We start from the raw sequence: 21,297 nt of genomic DNA, 5'->3' as shown, positions 1-21,297 counted from the left end.
TTCTTCCTAACATCCATCCTAAAGCTCGCCTGGCACAGCTTGAGACTGTGTCCTCTTGTTCTGGTACTGGCTGCCCGGGAGAAGAGACCAACCCCCACCTGGCTACAACCTCCCTTCAGGTAGTTGTGGAGAGCAATAAGGTCTCTCCTGAGCCTCCTCTTCTCCAGGCTAAGCAACCCCAGCTCCCTCAGCCTCTCCTCATAGGGCTTGTGCTCCAAACCCCTCACCAACTTTGTTGCCCTTCTCTGGACTCGTTCCAGCAAGTCAACCTCCTTCCTAAACTGAGGGGCCCAGAACTGGACACAATACTCGAGGTGCGGCCTAACCACTGCTGAGTACAGGGGCAGAATGACCTCCCTGCTCCTGCTGGCCACCCTGTTCCTGATACAGGCCAGGATGCCATTGGCCTTTTTGGCCACCTGGGCACACTGCAGGCTCATGTTCAGCCTACTGTCAACCACTACTCCCAGGTCCCTCCTAGTGTCAGTTTGTTCTTTCTGGTTAACATAAAAGAAGTGTCATTATTTTGTGCTTAAAGTGGTGACTGCAGAGCAGCTCAGGTGTTAGTGTGCAGTGGCAGCTGTTTGTTATCATTTAAAACCAGCAACTGTTCCTGCTCCCCTGCCCAGCATGAACACTTGTCTCCTGAATTCTTGCCTTGGGACAAAACTGACACTTTGACTTGGAGTTTCAGAGTGGTTGGAGTTGGAAGGGAGCTCTGGAGACTGCCTTGTCTAGTCTCCTTGGGGCAGCTAGAGCATGTCATCAAGGGCTGTGTCCCATTGGGTTTTGAATGTCTGTGGGTATGGAGACTCCACAGCCTCTGCTACCTGTGCGTATGCTCAGCCACGCTGACAGCTTTGGTTGGGCTTTTTGGTTGTTGGGTTTGGGGGTTTTGTTTGGTTGGATTTTTTTGGGGGGTGGTGTTTATTTTTTGTTTGTTTGTGGGTTTGGTTGGTTGGTTTTTCAAGTGTTCTTATATGTTTCTTCTGGGATTTCAGGTGCTTCAGTTGGTGCCTGGTACTCCCTTGTCCTGTGACTAGGCACCAAAGAAAAGAGTCTGGCTCTGCCTTCTGCACTTGCTCCCCTTCAAATATTTATACACACTGAGCCTTCTCTTCTCCAGGCTGAACTATACCAGCTCTTGGCTTCTCCTCTCCAGTCCTTTAATGATCTTTGCAGCCCTTGAGTATACCTGCTGCAGGAAGCCTCCCCCTTGAAGCAGAGAGGAAAGACTGGAGGGCAGGCAGGAAATATAAGTGCAGTTCACACCTGTGCTGTACAGAATTCTTGTATCTCCTTACTCAAGCACTGTTTGCATTTGCAGGTTGTACAGACTGATGAAAGTGCAAGGAAACCAGACCATATCCCAGTCAGCAGTGAGGATGAGAGAAATGCAATTTTCCAGCTGGAGAAGTCCATACTGTCCAATGAAGCTCTGGAGAGTGAGTAGTGGAAGCTAGCTTCATAGCTCAGTAACCTCTTGCAGTGGCACTGCCAGTAGTGGGAATGTTAGGGCCACTATTAGGGAAGAAGCATGGATGAACTTGATCTCAAAGCCCTTTTCTAACCTAAATGATTCCGTGGTGTTCAGGTCTCTGGGTGAAGCAGTTCTGTCACGCTGCAGGAAGCACATTGCTGGTATCTAAAGCTTTCTGAAGTGCCACACAGAACTGTCCTTACTACCTGGCATTGCCCTGTGCTGCTATGCTTCTGAGAATCCCTGCAAGCTATAGGGTTCTCTTGGATACAACCATGGTGATGATGAGCAGGCAGCAGGGAACTGAACTCTTAGGAGGAAGGGTGCTGGCTCCATATCATCACAGGATGGTAGGGGTTGGAACAGACCTCTGGAGATCATCCAGTCCAAGCCCCCTGCCAAAGCAGCATCACCTAGGGCAGGTCACACAGAAACACATCCAGATGGGTCTTGAAGTCTCCAGAGAAGCAGATTCCATGACATCTCTGGGCAGGCTGCTCCAGGGCTCCAGCACACTCACACCAAAGTTTTTCTTCACTTTGAGGTGGAACTTCCTGGGTTCCAGTTTGTGTCAGTTGCCCCTTGTCATATCTCTGGGCACCACTGAAAAGAGCCTGGCCCCTGCTTGACACCCACCCCTCAGATATCTATAGACATTGATCAGATCCCCTCTCAGCCTTCTCTTCTCCATGCTAAACAGCCCCAGCTGTCCCTCAGCCTTTCCTCATCAGACGGATGTTCCATCCCCAGATGAGCTTGAGGGAATTGAACTGAAATGACGATGAACTGAATGAATTGTGCAGGATGTTAGAGTCATCTTCAGCATTTTTTAGCGACATTAAAATGGGGATGCAGGAATCCCATTTTGTGCCTGACCCTGTGAAAAGGTCAGTAACTGCATACTTCCATTTTTAGCCCAAGAACACAGGGAGGAGAGATTAGCCTAGCTCTGACCCATCCCATGGAGTGTCACTCCACCCTCTAGAACAGCTGAGAAGGGGTTCTCAGAGGATGGGGTTACAGTGAGGTGGGGTACAAAAGAAACATCCAAAATCTACTTGGGTTGCAAGGGAAATAAAGTTATGGAGCTCTGTTGATGTTTTTTATTACTGCCCTTTAACAACTGCTAGTGGTGGAGACATTTCTGCTCCTAGCGTGGCAGAGGAGTTAAAGCACCAAGCTCCAAATGGAACATTGTTAATTCGTTAAAGGTTTAGCTCCCTGTTCAGCACCTCTTCAGATTTCTAATTGCAGTTTGTGCTCTTTGTCTTGCAGGTGACTTGCAGATGAAGCCCATCTCCTTTGAGAAGGATGACGACAGCAATGGGCACATCGATTTCATAACAGCAGCATCAAACCTGCGAGCCAAGATGTACAACATCGAGCCAGCAGACCGCTTCAAAACCAAGCGCATTGCTGGCAAGATCATCCCTGCGATTGCCACAGCCACCGCTGCAGTGTCAGGGCTGGTCAGTGTGCTTGAGAATGCCCAAAGTGCTGAGCTGATTCTTTTGCTGCTCCTCACCTGAAACTGCTGCTGTCTGATAGCAGTTAGCACTGCTCTGGCAGAGCCTCCTTAAACAAATGGCTTCATTTCAAACTGCAGCTTTTTTTCCCCTCACCTACCAATGCAAAAAGTTGCTCTTGGTTCCAGATGGGGTAAGCCCTTGCTGACCAGAGGTGGAGGTCAGGACTTGGATCTTTTGGAATGGTTCCAGAGGGGGCCACGAAGATGATTAGAGTGCTGGAGCAAGCACCTCCCCTATGGGGACAGGCTGAGAGAGTTGGGGCTGTTCAGCCTGTAGGAGAAAAGGCTGCCAGGAGACTTTAGAGCAGCCTTCCAGTACCTGAAGAGGGAACATGAAAGCTGGGAGAGGACTTTTGACAAGGCTTGTTGTGACAGGATGAGGGGCAATGGCTTTCAATTGGCGGAAGGGAGGCTAAGACTGGCAATTAGGAAGAATTCTTTTGAGTGAGGGTGGTGAGACACTGGAACGGGTTGCCCAGGGAGGCTGTGGATGCCTCATCCCTGGAAGACCAGGGGAGGTTGGAACTGGCTGACCTTTAAGGTGCAAGGTGCCTTCCAATCCAAACCACTCCATGACTCTCTGATCAGCAGTTTGGTTTGTTTTCTGCAGTCCATGCTGATGTCCATCAGAATGCCACTGCCAAGAGTGGAGAGGCTCAGTTCTGTTGTGGCTCACATCCATGCACCTCAGAAGAGCTGTGTGCTTTGTGGAGGTGTCTGCAGTGAAACTGTCTTGTAGGAGCCTTGCATTAGGAACGCTTTGGAGTGTTTGAAGTGTTCCCATTAGCTGCCAAAGGTACTCCTGTGGCATGGTGGCTTGCACTGCTCTGCCAGCTAGACAGAGCCTGCCCTTTAACAGGCTGCTGGCCTCTGAACTAACCCAATGTTGCTGGCACAGCAGCTGAGCCTGTGCAGGCTCTCATGGGGATGTGGCATTGTTCTTTGCAGGTTGCACTGGAACTCATCAAAGTGGTGGGTGGCTACCCAGCCAGTGCCTACAAGAACTGCTTTCTGAACCTGGCCATTCCCATCATGGTCTTCACTGAAACTGCTGAAGTGAGAAGAACAGAAATCAGGTAGGGAGGACAGTGGCAGAGGAGGGTGTTTGTAGGCTCAATGATTGATGCTTTGAGCTGGGTCAGCCATTGCAGCAACTGTGAAGTTCCTGCAGTAGTACATGCAGATCACCAGATGAAAACCTTACATGCTGGCAGTGGAACCACAGCTGATATCATACTCCAGTTAAACCTTCAAGAGTATTTGTGGTTGTTCTTTAAACTGGAAGATAATGACTCTCTTAGTACTTGCACTCAAACTATTACCCATTGTCTATACACTACTAAATGTGTGATAGTCTTAGTACTGCCACAATGCACTGCTCAAGAGCTTCATGTTCAGAAAGTGCAGCACAAGATCTTCTGTCCTCATTTTATAAGCAGTGGCTGTAAGGGCTGGGTTTTGTTTCCAGTGGAAGTGGCTAAAATCTAGCTGAGTTAGCTGCTGGTTATTAATAGACATCCTGTCTGTGCAGACTGGACACACTTCTGCTCCTCAGCCAGCACAGCAGCTGCTGGTAAGGAGGCCTGAAAGCTCAGCAAGGTCATTGACAAGTACCCAGAGTTCCTTCCGAGCCTCCTGCTTAGCTAGCTCAAAGGGCTGGAGAAATGGCTGCAGAGAGGGAAGAGATTTGTGCTCAAGGTAAAAGAGCAAGACAGCAGAAGGTGCTTAAAGGGAGTGCCTGAGCTGATGTTCTAAAGTCACAAACAACCTTTCTCTTTAAAACAGAAATGGGATCTCATTTACAATATGGGACAGGTGGACAATCTATGGGAAAGAGGATTTCACACTCCTGGACTTCATCAATGCTGTCAGAGTAAGTCACCTACTGTCTCGGGCTAAGGCAAGGTGAGAGGAAAGGGGTTTCTTGGTCTGGGTGGTTGGGTTGGGTTTTTTGTTCTTTGGGTTTGTTTTTTATGGTTATTGTTCAAAGCAGTCAGTGGGATGCTTCTAAGTGACCTGCCCAAGCTTACTTTCAAACTCTATGGCAATTCAACAGGCTCAGGTGGATCTCAGTCAAGCTTCTGCAAGTGTCTGTGTGTTAGCAGATGTTGAGATCTGATGAGTTTGAAATGACTGGTTGTGGATTTGCACCTGCTGACTTGTGGAGCTGTCCTCATCCTTTAATATGTTTTAATTTGTGAATTCCAGGAGAAATACGGAATTGAACCAACCATGGTTGTGCAGGGAGTCAAAATGCTGTACGTCCCTGTGATGCCAGGGCACATCAAGAGATTAAAGCTGACGTAAGTATTGACTGGGGGAGGTGGGTGCACACAGAAATGATGCTTGCTGCTTTGAGCACAGAGCCCTCTGGCAGCAAGGTCTGCTCTCAGAGTGGTTGCTAGTGGGGTGGAAGCAAAGAAAGGGAATGTCTTCCTTTTGAGAAAAAAGAGAAAGTACCTTAACTGTTGGGGTGAGAACAGGAGACTTGCAAAGTGCTGCCCTAACTGAGGCATGCCAGAATGGGGAATCCAGAGAAGTCCAGTGGTGAAGTGGGTGTTCAGGGGGTTGGAAAGAAGGTGTCTTGCTTCAAGCAGAGCAAGACTGGCTTAAAACTTAGCAGATCAGCTCTGAAGGAATGAGAATGCTTCTCTGGGAACAGGTTAACTCCTGAGAGTGTGCTCAGGTCATAGTAATTCCTGGAGATTCTAGTTGGCTTCAGCCCTCCAGAAATGTGGATATTGACTCAGCTTTGCAGTGCTGCGCACTGGCAGGAAGCCAGGCTACAGCAAACTGAAGGTTGGGGAGGGTATGAATAGGGCAGGGAGTCAGGGCTTGACTGATGGCCAGGTCTCACCCAGGGTTGGTTCTGTCTTATGTGTTGAGTGGATTAGCTCAGTGTTTGTTCATCTCAGCTCCTCTGAAAGGTCTGCTGATCAGCCCTGCTCAGGCTCTGAGTTCCTATTGCCATCTTGTTCCTGCTCTGTTATCACCTGTTCATCTCCTTGCAGGATGCAGAAGCTTGTGAAGCCATCGGCTGATAAGAAGTATGTGGATTTGACTGTGTCCTTTGCTCCAGAGACTGATGGGGAAGAGGACTTGCCAGGGCCCCCAGTGAGATACTACTTTGTCCAGGAAGACAATTGATGGTAGAGACACAAAATCCCCTCCTGGACCCTCTGCTCTGCAAGGACTGTGTTCATTCTCACCTATTAAAGATGGTACTATCCATTGCTTTTGGGAAAGCCTTAGTTCTAATAAATGGTGGAAAGCAGTGGCTATGCACTGAAGACAAGCTGAATGTGTTGCATCTGCTCCCTTTTCCTTCAGACCTGGCTGCTGAAGGGAGGATTAGTCACTCCATGAGCTGCGTTGCCCAGTGCGGTCCTTACCTTAAAGACAAGCTCTGTATTGATCTGTGGGGAGCTGAAGGAAGCACAAAGAATGGTCAACCTAGCACATGGTCCCCAGGTGCAAATTAGGTGCAAAAGATGGGAAATTGCCATTTTTGACACTGGTTGTGCTCTAAGAACGTCTCAGACCCATTTCTCATCTTACTTAATTCCAAAGCAAGACAGGTGAGACTTAATCCATCCAAAAGGTTTAAACTAAGAGCAGATGAGCTGTTTTGTGGAGGGGTTCATGCCTCTCTGCTGTTTGTCTTACATGTCAACATGGAAAGGCAGGGAGGCAGGTCCTGAGTAAGTGTAAAATGTCACAGCTGCCCTGGAGTCAAGAGCTGGGCCTGATGGTGACCCTGCTCTGGGAATACTGCACTATGGGGAAAGTCAGAGTCACAGGCTGTGGAATAGGTTGGGAGGGACCTTGAAAGGAGAACCTACTGCAGAGTTGAGTTAGCACTTCCATCACCAAACCTTTGTCTTCAGGGAAGAGAAGATGGTGTGGTGGAGCCTTTCTGCCCTGGGCACATGGAAACCACAGCAAACCCTGACTGTGAAGGAGGAGAAGGCAAATGGTTCTGGATGTTCGCTACAGCAAGCACTGCTGCTTCAGCTGCTCTCCTTCCAGCCAGTGGCCATGCTGGGCACTTGCCCACAGCACAGCTCAGGCTTTTAGCAGCAGCAGGCATTTCCTGGAACATCCAAATGTAAAGAATCTGCTTACTCAGCAATGAGTAGGCAATGGCTTAGCTGCATGATGAGGCAGGGGTGTGCTACAGAAACATCTGTGACACCACCTTGTCCTCTCTGTCATTGGAGCAGTGGACAGTTGAGCTGGTAGTTCTTTGTTATGCTAAGGATGGAGTGAGGCTCCAATGAAACAGGAACTGGGGCAGCTTTTGCTGTGTTTGGGGATAGGAACTGTGAGTGCCTCTCATCTCCTGCAGCTGGGGCAGCTCCTGGTTATCCTCCATCAGAATTCACTGGGCTTCAGGGACATCCTCACAATGAATAGTCTGGAGCTGTTCCTCTCTTTTCCCCCTCTGTTAGCTGCAGTCAGGATAACAGCTGTCAGGCTGGGAACTTGGGCACCAGAGTCACAGAGTGCATTGGGTTGGAAGGGACCCTCGAAGGTCAGCTTGTCCAACCTGCCTGCACTCAGCAGGACACCTCCAACTAGAGCAGGCTTTCCAGGGCCACAAGTCTGATCTTGAATGCCTCCAGGTTTAGGACCTCGACCACATCCCTGGGCAACCTGTTCCCGTATTTCACCACCCTCACTGTGCAGAACTTCCTCCTGTGGTCCAACCTAAATCTACCCTGCTTCAATTTCAAATCATCCTATCACCACAGGCCCTCCTAAACAGTCCCTCCCCAGCCTTCCTGTAGGTCCTTTGCAGATACTGAAATGCATCTCTAGGGTCTCTCTGGAGCCTTCTCCCCAGGCTGAACATCCCCAATGCTTTCAGCCTGTCCCCATAGCAGAGATGCTCTAGCTGTAGCCAGCCCTTTGGGAAAGGAACCAAATTTGAGCCAAATGCAGCTGGCTTAGGACCTTGACAGGTCTCTGAACCCTGTTAATGACCTCCTGGGCTGCAGTCACAGCAAGCAGGCTCTGTTGCAGCACAGTGCAGCAACCTGAGCCTTTCTCCAGGGGCTGATAGGTGTTGAGCAGACAGCTTTTGAGCATTTATTTTAGGAAGCAGCCTCTTGGTGTCTGGCTCAAGCTAGAAGGTGTTAGAAGTTACAGCACTGGTAACACATCAGAGCAAGGGACCCATTCTGCATGGTGAAAGCAAGGTCCAGGGGAGAAGCATGAAGCTCCTTGCAGCAGTACACAGGTTTCAGTGTGTCACTGAGGAGAAGCTGTGACTGCAGAGAACAGCACAGTCTTGACAAAGTGATTTGAAGTGTTTTCATGAGGAGAAAGTGCCAATGTGTCTCATGGTACCTGCTCTAATGCTCTCATATGACTACACATGACTCATTGTTTTAGAAATACGTGGGCACTCCTACAAGAAACTTCCCAGCCCTGACTGTCTTTCATAGTCTTTGAAAGCAAAGAATAATCCCTTTGGGATCCCCAGCTGGTACCAAAGCAACCTGATGATCAATCTTGGTCTGGACAACTCTGAGCAACTCTGCCCAGAGCACTCCCTGTGCCTGCAGGGGAGGCAGCGTGACCATAGCTGTCTGGCTGCTCCTCACCACTGCCAGGGAAAAGGTTGGTGCTGAAGGTTTGTTAAAAAAACATGCTCTGGAGCTAGTCCTTTCCAGGATGGAGTCACCTCCAGCTCTGAAGGAGCATAGTTCACCAGTGGATGCTTCGTTCACTCCCGCTGCCTGGCAGAACTTAAAGGCTGAAAAGACTAAACCATGGCCCTCAGCACATCTCTGCCTCTTTGAAACCCATCCAGGGATGGGGATTCCACCACATCCCTGGGCAGCCTGTTCCAGTCTTTGAGAACCCTTTCAGTCAAGAAGTTTCTTCTAATATCTAACTGAACCTCCCCTGATGCAACTTGAAGCCATTTCCTCTCCTCCTATCACTTGTTCCTAGGGAGAAGAGACCAACCCCACCTCACTCCAACCTTTCAGGGAGCTGTACAGAGCGATGCAGTCTCCCCTCAGCCTCCTCTTCTACAGACTAAACAACCTCAACTCCCTAAGCCACTGATCTTACTGCTGCTCACTTGAGTTGCTTATTTCAAAGGCTGAATGCCAGCCTCCCAAGAAAATGGCTGAGGTGCTGAGGCTGGGCGAGGTTCCACAACCATTTGGTGTGCTCAGCAGGGCCCTCACACCTTTCTGCCTTCCCTCCTAACCAGCACTGCAGTCTTGTCCTTGTACACTCCCTTATGTCTTAGGAGAAGGCAGTTGAAGAGCTTTTCCAACAGAGACACTTATATCTATATAGTTCCTGAAGCAGCTGAGGGCAGGCTCTGAGAAGCCCCTGCTGATAGGAATAGACCAGAAATGGGGGTTTTAACACCAAGAGTTTATTGCATTGTGAGCCACCCTAGGAGCAGTCTGCCTAGCTCAGTGCAGCACTTCTCCATCACGCTGCACAGGGGCAATGTGTCTTCTCTTTGTCACTCTTGTCTTCTTTTTCACATCATTTTCTGCAGGGCCTGGGGTTCTTTGCCTTCCCCAGATCTCAGGTTTCTCTGGGAGAAGCTGCATCGCACCCTTAGTTTAGAGCCAGTGGAGCTACTCTAGAACTGATAAAAGCCTTCTGTTGATTTCCAGCAGTGTGGAGCTCCTGTGCTGCTGCTTCTTCTAGCAGTTCCTGTGGCCTGCATCCTCCAGCTTGCCTTCAGACTGCCGGATCCTCTGCAGTGCCTGTCTGCAGCACAAATGGCTTCAGGTTCCCTTGGGTTTGGGTCACGAAGTAATTGACAACATCCTGAAGGCTTGGCACTGTCACCTGTTTCACCAACATCAAAAACCCACCAATAACATGTGCCAGGTGTGTAGAGAATGCATTCAAAAACCTGCTAGCAGTGCTTCACACTTTAGCCACTTTTTCTCCCATCACTTGTTCCTTGGGAGAAGAGACTAACTCCCACCTCACTCCATCTTCCTTTCAGGGAGCTGTAGAGAGTGAGAAGATCTTCCTTCAGCCTTCTCCAGACTAAACAACCCCAGGTCCCTCAGCTGCTCCTCACCAGCCCTGTTCTCCAGACCCTTCACCAGCTTCATTGCCCTTCTCTGGACCTGCTCTGGTGCCTCAATGTCCTCGGCGTGAGGGGCCCAAAACTGAACCCAATACTCAAGGTGTGGTCTCACCTTGAGTGAGGTGTTGAGGGGACAACCACTGCCCTGGTCCTGCTGGCCACCAACTGCTGATCTGGGCTGGGATGCTGTTGCATCCTGACCATACATTGGCTCACAGTCAGCTGTGATCAACACCCCCAGGTAACACCCCCAGGTCTTTGCTGGGCAGCTTTCCAGCCTCACTTCCCCAAGCCTGGAGTGTGACATGGAGGAGTTGTGTCCCAAGTGCAGGACCCAGCACTTGTTTGAGAGCAGGCTAGTTGGTGAACTGTCTGCACACTTGGAATCAGAAATTGTAGTTAGGAATTTACTGGACCTTTTCTAATCCTCTGCACATGGATAGCTCTACACCTGCTGAAGGAACTTCACCAAGGGGATGGTCACTTACCCTTCTTTCCAGCTCAATGCTGTAACTCCTTCCTTTGGCCAGCACTCTGTAGTGCTTTAAGCACGGGGCACTGCAAGAGAACAAGAGCTGATATGCTGCCTGAAATGGAATGCTCCTGATGTGTCGCTGTCATTGTCAATCCTTTGCAGGAGCAACAGGTGTGTTTGGCAAGAGCTCCGGTGCTTCCTGAAGGCACAGCAGGCTTTGCTTTTTCCCTGTTCTAGTTTACAAACAGTGAGAACTGCAAATGTCCTTCCTGGTGTCTCACCTGCCTCTGGTTCTGCAGTTCTGACAAAGCTAAAAGAGGGCAACTAACTTGCTTTGTGGTGTGGCTGCAGAGCCAGCCACTGTTGGCAAACACTTCCAGTTTGTGCTGTTAATTTCACAGAGGGTCATGGCTTCTTCCATTTCTGGTCTGCATGAGGAGTTCTCAAACTGAGCAGGGTTCCATGGCCTAAGGACAGAGCCCTTGCTGGCTGATCTTTATTGCTGCTTTGTTTAATCTGTCTTTGGAGAAGGGCTAAAACAAGAAATCAAGCTCAGGCCACTCCTGCTTCCTCACATGGTTTCTCAGGATACAATCACAGAATGGTTTGACCAGGTTGCTCAAACACCCATCCAACCTGGCTTTCAACAATTCCAGGCTTGCAGCCTCCAGAACTTCTCTGGGCAACCTGCTCCAGTGCCTCACCAACCTCACGGGAAGAATTTCCTCCTCATGTCTCATCTCAATCCAGCTTCTCCCAGTGGGAAGCCCCCAGCCCTTGTCCTGTCCCTCGTGTGCCAAGAAGCCCCTCTCCAGCTCTCCTGCATCCCCCTGGCAGGTGGCACTGTGTGTGTTTCAGATGTCAGCTCTGGGTGTCTAGAACTCTGAATGAAGCATGGGCTCCCCTCTTGCAGACTCAACCCACCCCAGGTCGTAACGCACGGTGACAGCATAGCTCTTGCTGTCGCTGCCGGGCCGCAGGATCAGGCTCCCACAGGAAGGGTTCTTTGCCAGCAGCTCTGCTGCTTCTTGCCGAGACACTGCATGGAAGCACCTGCAGAGAAGGGGCATGGACACAAGTCAGGCTGGTAAGGCCACAGCATTCTGAGCTGCAAGGAGAGACACTACTGGCTGGGCTGAACTCTCTTCACAGCACTAGGCTTGCCCAAGGACACCGGCCAGACTGTCAAGGGGCACAGCAGCTGATGGACTCTGTTGATGGATGCTGCCATCAGAGCATACTCAGGACAGCAGCTGCTTTGCCTTTGCATAGAGGTAGTGGAGCTTTCATACGGTTGGCACCATCTGGGCCCTCAGAAAGAGCATGAAGACAATAAGCTGGACTGAACCTTGGCTTTCTCACTGGTGACCAGGAGGGCAGATGCAGCAGCCCAAGGCAAGGCTTCTACAACTCCTGAAGGCCAGCAGTACTCTGCAGTCAACCTTCTCCAAACAGAAGGCATTGTAGGAAAGCTGCAGGAGCTATCTTTCCCTTGAGAAATCACTCCACAGACCTAAGGTAGACATTGTTCATTTAGTATTGTGCAGCCCTTGCCCAGCAACTTGATTTTGAACCTCTGCATGGGAAGAATGATTAGAAAGAAGGAGAGGCTCTCGTTAGGTTGGAGTTCACATGCGTCAGTCAGAGCTTACATTGGCATAGTGGTCAGTAGACTGCTGGGTGAACTGCTTCTCTTCAGGGGCGTGCTGGAAAAGTTGTTGAGTGTAATCCTTCTGTTCTTCTCCTTCTCTAGCACTTCATGTATTCTAATAAGCTGCCCAGGCAGCAATGGTTCATCTGGAACTGACAGCTGGAAAGGAAGAGTGGAATTGAAGAGACAGTGAAAGAGTGGACAGATGCTGTGAGCAGTGGTTTCTCTGTGTGCATCAAAGCTGACCCTCAGTACAAGGACATTGAGGTGCTGGAACAGATCCAGGGAAGGGTGACAAAGCTGGTGTAGGGTCTGGAGAACAGGTCTGGTCAGGAGCAGCTGAGGGAACTGGGGGTGTTTAGTCTGGAAAGAAGGTAGCTGAGGAGAGATCTCATTGCTCTTTACAACTCCCTGAGAAGAGGTTGGAGTGAGGTGGGGGTTGGTCTCCTCTCCCTAGGAGTAAGTGATAGGAGGAGAGGAAATGGCCTCAAGTTGCACCTGGGGAGGTTTGGGCTGAATCTTAGAAAAAATGTCAAGATCCCTGGGGAGCTGACTGAATCCCCATCCCTGGAGGTGTTTCAAAGAGGCAGAGATGTGGTGCTGAGGGCCATGGTTTAGCACCAGCCTTGGCAGAGTTAGAGAATGGTGGGACTGGAGATCTTAAATGACTCTTCCAACTAAAATGCTTCTGTGATTCTAATCTCTGAGCACAGCTGCTGCACAGAAATCTTTCTTAACTGCATAGTTTGAGCAATGTGATAGTCTGGAAGGTTGGGCTGTGCCCCTGCTTTGAATAAAATGCTGCATATTTGTTTCATTAGAATAATGAAAATAAGGATATCTGTGTCTTGATTTAGAAGAAACCTGCCATGCCAGGAGTGGGACTAATATAAGAATCCACAATGAACTTTTGCAGCTGCTATACCATGAAAGGCTGTGGAAATGTAATTTGACTGATTTCAGCCATCCTCAGCTTTTGAAGTGATTCAGCAGGGCCAATATAGAGTCATTTGTGGACAAACTTCCTTTCTTTCTCCACTAGTCATTGCCAAAGAGTGGCTGGCTGTTTTAAAGTCCTAAGGAGGACAATAGGAGAGAACACAGGCCTGAGGGGTACTCTCAGGTGTGCAGTTGGGTCACTTTGGTTGTGTCTTTATGCCATGACAAAGGCCTAGAGAGCTGTCTTCTCTGAGCAAGCTCCCCTTTTCCCAGTGACAGGGAATGGACTTGTGCTAGGAGTCTTCTCCTTCCTGTACAGCAAATAGAGGGTTTGGAACTGTGTCTGACTGTATGCATAGCATGGGAGAGTGTGTGCTGCAGATGAGCTGAGGGTATATCATAACCAGCAAAGCCCTCAACAGGTTAGTGTGTGAAAACACCCTAGAAGTGAGACTTTGTGCCCGTGGAAGCCAACTTCTGGCTCACATGAGGACAAAATGCCCTTTTAGACACCTGTGACACAAAGTGAATATCAGACTCCTCCATACCTTTGTCACGGTGAGAATAAAGCCCTTCCATTCTTTCCCACACTCACAGTCACTGGCCTGAGAGAACAGAAAGTGGCAGTGTAAGAGCAGCTACAGAAACAACAGCAAATTATGCTACATAATCTGGAAGCCTCCAAGAACTCTTACCCTTTAGGAACTACCATGCCTGGAGGTGAGCTCCCTGCCAAGCTACAGCACAGCCTCAACCACTGCATTTCCCCCATACTCCATGGAGAGAGAGGACAGAGGTAGGAAGGTAAGAAAAACACACACTTTGTTGGAAGGTTCTGTGGATCCAAGGAGAAGGCCATGCTAAGGAAGATGCCAGTCTCAAGCATGAAACCTTCTTGATAGCCCCTTAGCACTACAGCCTGTCTGGTTCCTGGGTGGTGGAGTGGTCAGACGTTTTATCCCCTTGGTTTTACAGGTGTTGTGCACCTGTCAGTACAGCACTTCTTAGATTGTCTTGTACATTTTCTTCTTCAATTTTTTGCTTGTTTCATATTCCCAGGCACTCCACAGGAAAACTAAGGAGGGGTTTCCCTGGTGTGAGGTTCCTTTCCCCTGCCTCCCTCTCTGCTGCCTTTTGGTGCTGCCTGTCTGCAGGCTGTACCCTTAGATGCAAGAAGGCAGCTCTGCTCCCTCACCAGAATGGAGCTCTGCATATCTGTGGGAGATGGATTAAAGTACTGAGTAGTTTACAAATCATAGCCTCTTTTTACCTTCAGTTCTACTTCCCCATTTGGCAGCCTCAGGATGAACTGTGCAGAGCCGTTTCCATCTGGGTGAACGCTGGTTGCTGAGCTCAGAGCTGATATATCCAATTTCTGTGAGTACTAAAGAGGGGGAAAGGGCAATGGCACAAGTTGTCATTTTCACCCAAAAGCTAGCTGCTTTCCAACTGATTTAAAAGAAAATAGATTGAAACTTCACAGGGTTTTATTTTTTTTTGCTAGAACTTGGGTGAAGTTTAAGTGACAAACATGACAAAGCTCAGTCCTTTGCTGTTGCCTGCAGGAGATCTTCTCACCACCAACACACCTCCTGCATTTCCCCCACCCTAATCTTCATACTCACAAACATTAAAGCTAAATCTGCCAGCTAAACCCTCAGCCAGAGTGCATGATAACACCACCAAGCACTTGTTCCTTGGCTGCCATGTTACACACCACAGCAGTGTTACCCGTGAGCACAGCTGAGGAAAAATCACCTGCTGAAACGAGGGGGCGGGGTGGACATGTCTGTAGCTCAGGTGCCAAAGAAAGACTTTGTTTATTTGTTTTCATCAGGCACACCAATATGCTCTGGCTTATTTCACTCTGGCTTTTTTGGTCTAAGCCTTTTTGTTACTACTGGTTTAGATGGTAGAGGTGAGAGAGTGGAGGGTGCTGAGGGGTGTCTGAAGCACACAAGGGTTACTGAGCCGCTGCACTTGATATCAGCTGGGCAGTTATGGAGCTAGCATATTACTCACCATTGGGGCTTTCTTGTCATCATAAAAGAAGAGCATGGTTCCTCTGAGCTCTGTCCAATACAGTCTAAATTCCTGTTGGAAAGGAGGAAGTGTCAGCTTGTGGAGAGGATCTTTTTAGTTCCCACAAAATGCTGAAAGTGAAAGACCTGCTAGGGAAAGTCTGTGTGGTCATAAGGTAGATTTCACAGAATGGCTCAGGTTGGAAGGGACCTCAGAGATCATCTAATCCCAGCCCCCTGCCATGAGCAGGGATACCTCTCAACTAGACTTGGATGCTCAAGGCCTCATCCAACCTGGCCTTGAACACCCTGAGGGAATAGGCATCCACAACCTCCCTGGGCAACCTGTTCCAACCCTTGTGCTGCAGAATGTCTTCCTAAGGTCCAGACTAACCCTGCTCTCCCTCAGCTTCAAACCATTCCCCCTTGTCCTGTCTCTAGACACCCTGATGAAAAGTCCCTCTGCAGCCTTCCTGTGGGATCCCTTCAGGTATTGGAAGGCAGCTCTAAGGCCCCCCAGAGTCTTCTCTCCAGGCTGAACAAACCCAAAACCCTCAGCCTGTCCTCACAGCAGAGGTGCTCCAGCCTTTGGATCATCTCTGTGGTCCTCCTCTGGACTCACTCCAACAGCTCTGTATCCTTCTTCTGATGGGGACACCAGAACTGGATATAGCATTGGAGGTGAGGTCTCAGCAGAGCAGAGGAAAGGGGCAGAATCCCCTCTCTTGCCCTGCTGGCCACACTCCTCTTGCTGCAGCCCAGCACATGGCTGCCCTCTGCACTGTATGAGGGCACTGCTGGCTCATGGGGAGCTTCTCAGCACCCAACACCCCCAAGTCTCTTTCTTCAGGGCTGCTCTCAACCCACTCTATACCCAGCCTGGATTTGTGCCTGGGGTTGGTCTGACCCAGATGCAGGACCTTGCACTGTGACTTGAACTTTGTGCAGTTGGCACTGTCCCACTTCTCAAGCCTGTCAAGATCCTTCTGGATAGATCCCTGCTCTCAGGGTCCCCTGCACCACATAGCTTGGTGTCATCAGCAAACTGTCCATGTTGCTGGCAAAGATATTAAATATCACTGGACCCAGGACAGACCAGTGAGGAGCTCCACTTGTCCCTGACCTCAGCCTGGACATGGAGCTGTTCAGTAGTATGTAGCTGGTTACAAAGCAAGCATGTATTCTGCAGTCAGTTTGTGCAAAGATGTTCAGTAAATCATTCTTCATGGGTGAAAAGATGGTCAGCCTGTAGGCTTTGTTTTCTAGTGTCCTGATCTGTCATGGAACTAGAAAACTTGGCTTTAATTTAAATACTCTAAACCTTTGGCAACAATTTGTCAGCTTAAAGGGGGGAAAAATCTTTTAAATGCTGCTTTAAACCCTTGCTCTCCCTAAAAAGCATACAAGTGTGAAATAGCATGAGATGAACATCACTAAAGACTCCACTCTCCTGAGCACCATTCTCTTCACATCTCTGCACTGAATTTTGATCCTGCCAGTCGCTACAGGGAGAAGAGCACAGAGCTTGACAGCAGCTCAGCCCTTTAACTACCCTGACTGCCTGTGCAGGGGTATTTTACATGCTTTCTCCTGAAGCTATGTGTAGCACTCACACAGCAACACCATGCCAAGGTCAATATATTGGCTGACTCTTCTAGCTGTTCCCTGGTCCGGCATGCCAGAGGGATTGGAAGAATTTTGCTGTGTCCCTGGCACTTTAAGAACTGGAGCTGTTAAGGGACACTGAATTGGACACTGCTCTGAAACAGAAACTGTTCCAGTTTTCAGTTTTACTTACCTGTTGAGTGTTCTTTGGTTTGTTGGTTCTCTCTCTTTCTTTTTTGGGGTGGGGTGGGGTGAGCTGGTTTAGAACAGTCACACAAATTGAGAACATAACTTGTGAAGTCTACAGGTCATCCAAATGAGGACGAGCAGCATTCCCTAGAGCATCCTGCAGGTGATCCTTGCCTTTTCACTCTGCTAGCTCCTAACTAAGCTTTCTGATGGTCTCTTTCCGATGACTGGTGTAAAATGTCTATGGTGTTGGTTAATGTAAATGTCTTTGTTAAACCCACTGCCCCTGCTAATGAAGGCTGTGATATAGAGCTGCATGTCATGGAAAGAGTTGAACTGCACCTCATGCACTAGGCTTTCTGCTCCACAGAAATGAAGTAGTAGCAGTTGGCCAGGAGCCATACTGTTTCACAGCCAGGAATATATTTTTCTTATGGGTGTCTGGTCACACCATAGAGTTACCTCATCAGTCTCTTTAGCCAGATATGGCGATGACGGAGGTTCTTGGAATCAATACGGCTGACCAATATGATCGGGTATTGATCCTTTATTGCTCCAGTATTGCAGGCCTATGGCTCAGGCCTATGGCGAAAGCATGGTGCAGTAAAGCATGGAAGGAGAGGAGACAGGACAGGCAGGAAAAGAAGAAGAAGTAGTGCATAGCAAGGAAACTGCTACGGTTTATATAACCTTGGTATGCCTTGTTGGCATGGACTCATTGGTCCCCTATGAGTGACCACACATCACACTGTCGTAGATTATTGGTCCAGCTATGGATGACACGCGAGGTTTGTTGATGCAGGTGCATGTCCTGTTGTCCCCAGATAACTCACTATGTTTCTAGCTACCAGCATCTTGTTTTAGTTACAGTGCTGCAAGCACAGCACTGTTTTGGCATACTGGTAGCTGGCTCTGCACTTATGCTGAGCATGGCCTACCACCATGTCAGGCTCTAGGGCCTGCATTGCCAGATTGCTCACACCGCTCATAACTGGTGTTCCCACAAGTCTCACATTAAGTTGGTTTGGAAAAGCCTTTTAAGCTCATCCAGTCCAACCATTCTCTAGCGCTACCAAGGCTGGGGCTAACCATGGCCCTCAGCACCACATCTCTGCCTCTATGAAACCCCTCCAGGGATGGGGATTCCCCCACCTCTCTGGGCAGCCTGTTCCAGTCTGTGAGAACCCTTTCAGCTAAGACGTTTCTTCTGATATCCAACCTAAGCCTCCCCTGCTGCAACACTGTGGCCATTTCCTTTCCTCCTGGAGACAAAATACAGGCTGCATATCATTGCTCTGCCCTGCTAGTTTTTGTTACTCCAGTATGGTAATTCCTGAATTGCAGAGGGAAGGATTGTTCAGGGGAAAAGTCTTTCACGTAAAAGGACAGAAAGGGATGCAGCAGGGAGCTTTATTAAACCTGCAGATGTTCTGCTGGACACAGCCAAGCGATGCACTGAAACATTTCCAGTGCTGTAGAAGAATTAATGGTAAGATCATTAAACTGCTCTTCATTTCTCTAAGTTCCTGTTTCCTGTGGTACCTGGGCTGTTCTTGTGTTTGTCACCCACCATGCTATTCTAGACTTTTGATTCCATCTCCCTCTAGCTTAGAGTGATTCTCCTTTTCCCTCCTGTTGGCCATGGAGATGTGCAGGTAGGCAGTGTCAAACCAGCTTTGTACTCGTTCAGCACTAGAAGAGGACAGTTAGGTGGCCACACCTGCTGCTGTAATGTGCAGGAGCAGGCATTGACAGAGCTGTGTCTGAAATAGTTTTCTTCTGTCAACAGATCACAGAATCACAGAACTGCCCAGATGGGAAAAGACCTTTAAGATCATTGAGTCCAAGCATTAGCCCAACACTGACAAGTCCTTGACTAAACCATATGCCTCAGCACCACATCTACATGACTCTTAAACACCTCCAGGGGTGGGGACTCCACCACCTCCCTGGGCACCCTGTTCCAATGCTTCAGAACCCAAATTCTTCCTAATACCCAACCTGAACTTCCCTTGGTGCAACTTGAGGCCACTTGTTCTCCAGACTTGCAGCAATGCCCATGCATGGGCATCCTGTGCCCATAGAGCTTCTGGCTTGCCCTTAGGGATGAGGCTGTGCCACCCCAGCCTTGCTTCAGCCCCAAGGGGCATGGGAGAGAGCTGCAGAGGGATTCCTCTTGCAAAATCCACACTGGGGCGCACCAGGAGGCAGCAGCTAGTTTGAGTTTTCTCCAAGGATGAGTTTGCCTGTTTCAAGTGCTTCATTAATGGTTGGACTCAGTGATCTCAAAAGCCTTTTCCAGCTAAAACAATTCTATGGAGATTTTTTTTTCACCTTTCTTTCAGCTGAGGGACAGCTAAACTGCCCACCAGCTTGTGGCCAGTCACTGTCTCCATTCACACAGGTTAAAGCATCAGCCCTTAGAAGACTCAATGAGGTCTTTTCCAACAAAAAAAAAATCTGTGATTAAAAAACAGAGAGAACCTCACATGTGCTTTGTGTGGTGTGTCACGAAGACTTCAGGATGGATACTGTTCTCCAGTAAATAGAGGATGGCTCAGAGTAATAGAATCATGTCAAACTTTGCTCTTTTCATTAAAAACATTGCCTTAGCTTTTCCCCATGGTGACAGCCATGAAATCAGTCAAATTCAACCCACATTTCACTAGTTAATGGTGAACTGCAAAGGGATCCTGGATACCTTGCATAATAGATAGTACTTGCTCCCCCCCACCCCACGTAGAACAGACAGAAACAACATCATTATTTCAGTGCAACCATTTGTGTCAGCCAGTGTGTCAGCCAGGCATTTCCTGCTCATACAGCTGGGATAAAGATCTGAGCACATGCCCTGCCAGGCATGACACACCTTACCTGGCATCCTGAGTGCCGGGCAGACAGGTAACCCTGCAAGTACAGAGGCAGACCAGTGATCCTCTGCCTCTCCTGGAAGATTTGCCTTGGGGCTGGCTGAGGGGTTTCTTCAGGTTGTTCCCTGGTGCCTTGCAGCATCCTTTCTGTATCTCAGCAGGATATAAACTCTTGCTGTGGTCTTTTTGCCCCCTGAGTCCTGTTGTTCTCAACTCTGCTCTGTATCAGCTTCAGCCAGAGAACTTGCTCTGGTGAGAGGGGAAAAAAAGCAGCACCTCAAAGAGGAAGTCTCTGTACTGGCTTTATAGGTCAGCACAAGCCACCCACTCTGGTCGATGTATGGTCACGGAATTGTATCACCGTTTCGGTTGAAAAGATCTCCAAGGTCCTTGAGTTCAACTGTTGACCTAACGCCACTGTGCCCACTAAAACGCATTCTGAAGGGCCATGTCTGCATGGTTTTGAAACACCTGCAGGGATGGTGATTCTACCACCTCCCTGGGCAGCCTGTTCCAGTCCCTGACCACTCTTGCAGCAAAGAAATTTTTCCTAATCTCCTCCCTGGCACAATTTCAGGCCATTTCCTCTTGTTCTATCACCTGATACTAGGGAGAAGAAAGGATCTTGGAGTGTGCTTCCTGGGTGTGCTGGAGGGAAGACCTCCAAATGATACAACTGGGCATCATTGCTGCGATGGGTGCCACCTCAAGGTCATGGGGAAAAGCCAGCTTTTTGTGGCTTACAGCACTGAGCTTTTCCTGGGCTGCTGCCAGCAGGGAAACTGCTCCTGGCTGCCTCTGCAGTAGTATTTGAATTTTCATTGGGAGAGTGGATTAGCTTTGAGACAATCGGAGCAGAACTGTCTTTAGCAAATGTCGGGAGGATCACAGGACACTAAAAGTAATACTGGAAATAAATCTACCTATAGCTGTCTCTGACTGGCAAGGCTAAGTCAGCTTTGCAATGTGCATGTAGGAAGAAGATTTTAATTGTGAAAGAGTTAATGTATCAAAGCTTTAAAGAAATGGTGAAGGGAGGCGATAGTTTGGGAATGAAAAGTTGGTCCGGATGAAATGAGGGGTGAGATTTCCATCAAGTTCATTGCACAAAATGCAACGTTTAACTGAGTTTCTGACTGTGGAGCATCATCATGGCTGTGTGTAGGTAGGGGCAGGATGAGTGCACAATTGTCTCTCAGCATGGCTGGGGCCAGGTTTTGGCTAAATTGCAGATTTTTGTACGTGTTCTCTATTGATTGTATTGAAATGGGAGGATTCATCTTTGCTGTGGCGTGTTGCGTAAGAGCTAATGAATGTGGGTACCTGCAGCTTTGCTTGCAAAGGCTGATGATGAGGAGCATGGTAAAGAACACCATTTGAAAATACATTTCTTGGACTGTCTTGTGCTGCTACTGTTAGGTACAGTGGCACTACACTCTAAAGCAGCTGTTTTCACTCGCT

At 48.9% G+C, this 21,297-nt stretch overlaps 2 protein-coding genes across 2 annotated transcripts in view; one reads left to right on the top strand and one right to left on the bottom strand.

Moving 5' to 3' along the window:
- UBA6 (ubiquitin like modifier activating enzyme 6) overlaps positions 1-6,334 on the top strand; it is a 32,124-nt gene extending 25,790 nt beyond the window's left edge. The window contains exons 29-34 of the mRNA XM_009897999.2: positions 1,328-1,445; positions 2,756-2,949; positions 3,957-4,084; positions 4,794-4,881; positions 5,217-5,311; positions 6,020-6,334. Coding sequence (XP_009896301.2) covers positions 1,328-1,445; positions 2,756-2,949; positions 3,957-4,084; positions 4,794-4,881; positions 5,217-5,311; positions 6,020-6,155 — 759 coding nt within the window. The 3' untranslated portion in view covers positions 6,156-6,334. The remainder of the gene's footprint in view (positions 1-1,327; positions 1,446-2,755; positions 2,950-3,956; positions 4,085-4,793; positions 4,882-5,216; positions 5,312-6,019) is intronic.
- Positions 6,335-9,599: 3,265 nt separating this feature from the next.
- STAP1 (signal transducing adaptor family member 1) lies at positions 9,600-19,978 on the bottom strand. The gene is made up of 8 exons (XM_009898628.2): positions 19,841-19,978; positions 15,174-15,245; positions 14,422-14,535; positions 13,700-13,756; positions 12,214-12,371; positions 11,486-11,614; positions 10,575-10,644; positions 9,600-9,836 (listed from the first exon to the last, which is right to left on the bottom strand). The coding sequence occupies exons 1-8, from the start codon at positions 19,976-19,978 to the stop codon at positions 9,726-9,728; spliced, it is 849 nt and encodes a 282-aa protein (XP_009896930.1). The 3' UTR covers positions 9,600-9,725.
- Positions 19,979-21,297: the final 1,319 nt, after the last annotated feature.

Source organism: Dryobates pubescens, chromosome 1 (genome assembly GCF_014839835.1).
Source record: "Dryobates pubescens isolate bDryPub1 chromosome 1, bDryPub1.pri, whole genome shotgun sequence".
In the NCBI taxonomy this organism is placed as follows: Eukaryota; Metazoa; Chordata; class Aves; order Piciformes; family Picidae; genus Dryobates; species Dryobates pubescens.
Note: the sequence above shows the minus strand (reverse complement) of the source record. Positions and strands in the feature narration are given on the sequence as shown.

Excerpts from the sequence above, each read along its gene's own strand:
- STAP1 (XM_009898628.2), bottom strand. The coding sequence starts at position 19,978 with ATGCTGCAAGGCACCAGGGAACAACCTGAAGAAACCCCTCAGCCAGCC. Across the intron at positions 13,757-14,421 it reads ATGGGGAAGTAGAACTGAAG|GCCAGTGACTGTGAGTGTGG; the intron begins GTAAAAAGAGGC and ends CTGTTCTCTCAG. Across the intron at positions 9,837-10,574 it reads GCATTGAGCTGGAAAGAAGG|GTGACAGTGCCAAGCCTTCA; the intron begins GTAAGTGACCAT and ends TTGGTGAAACAG.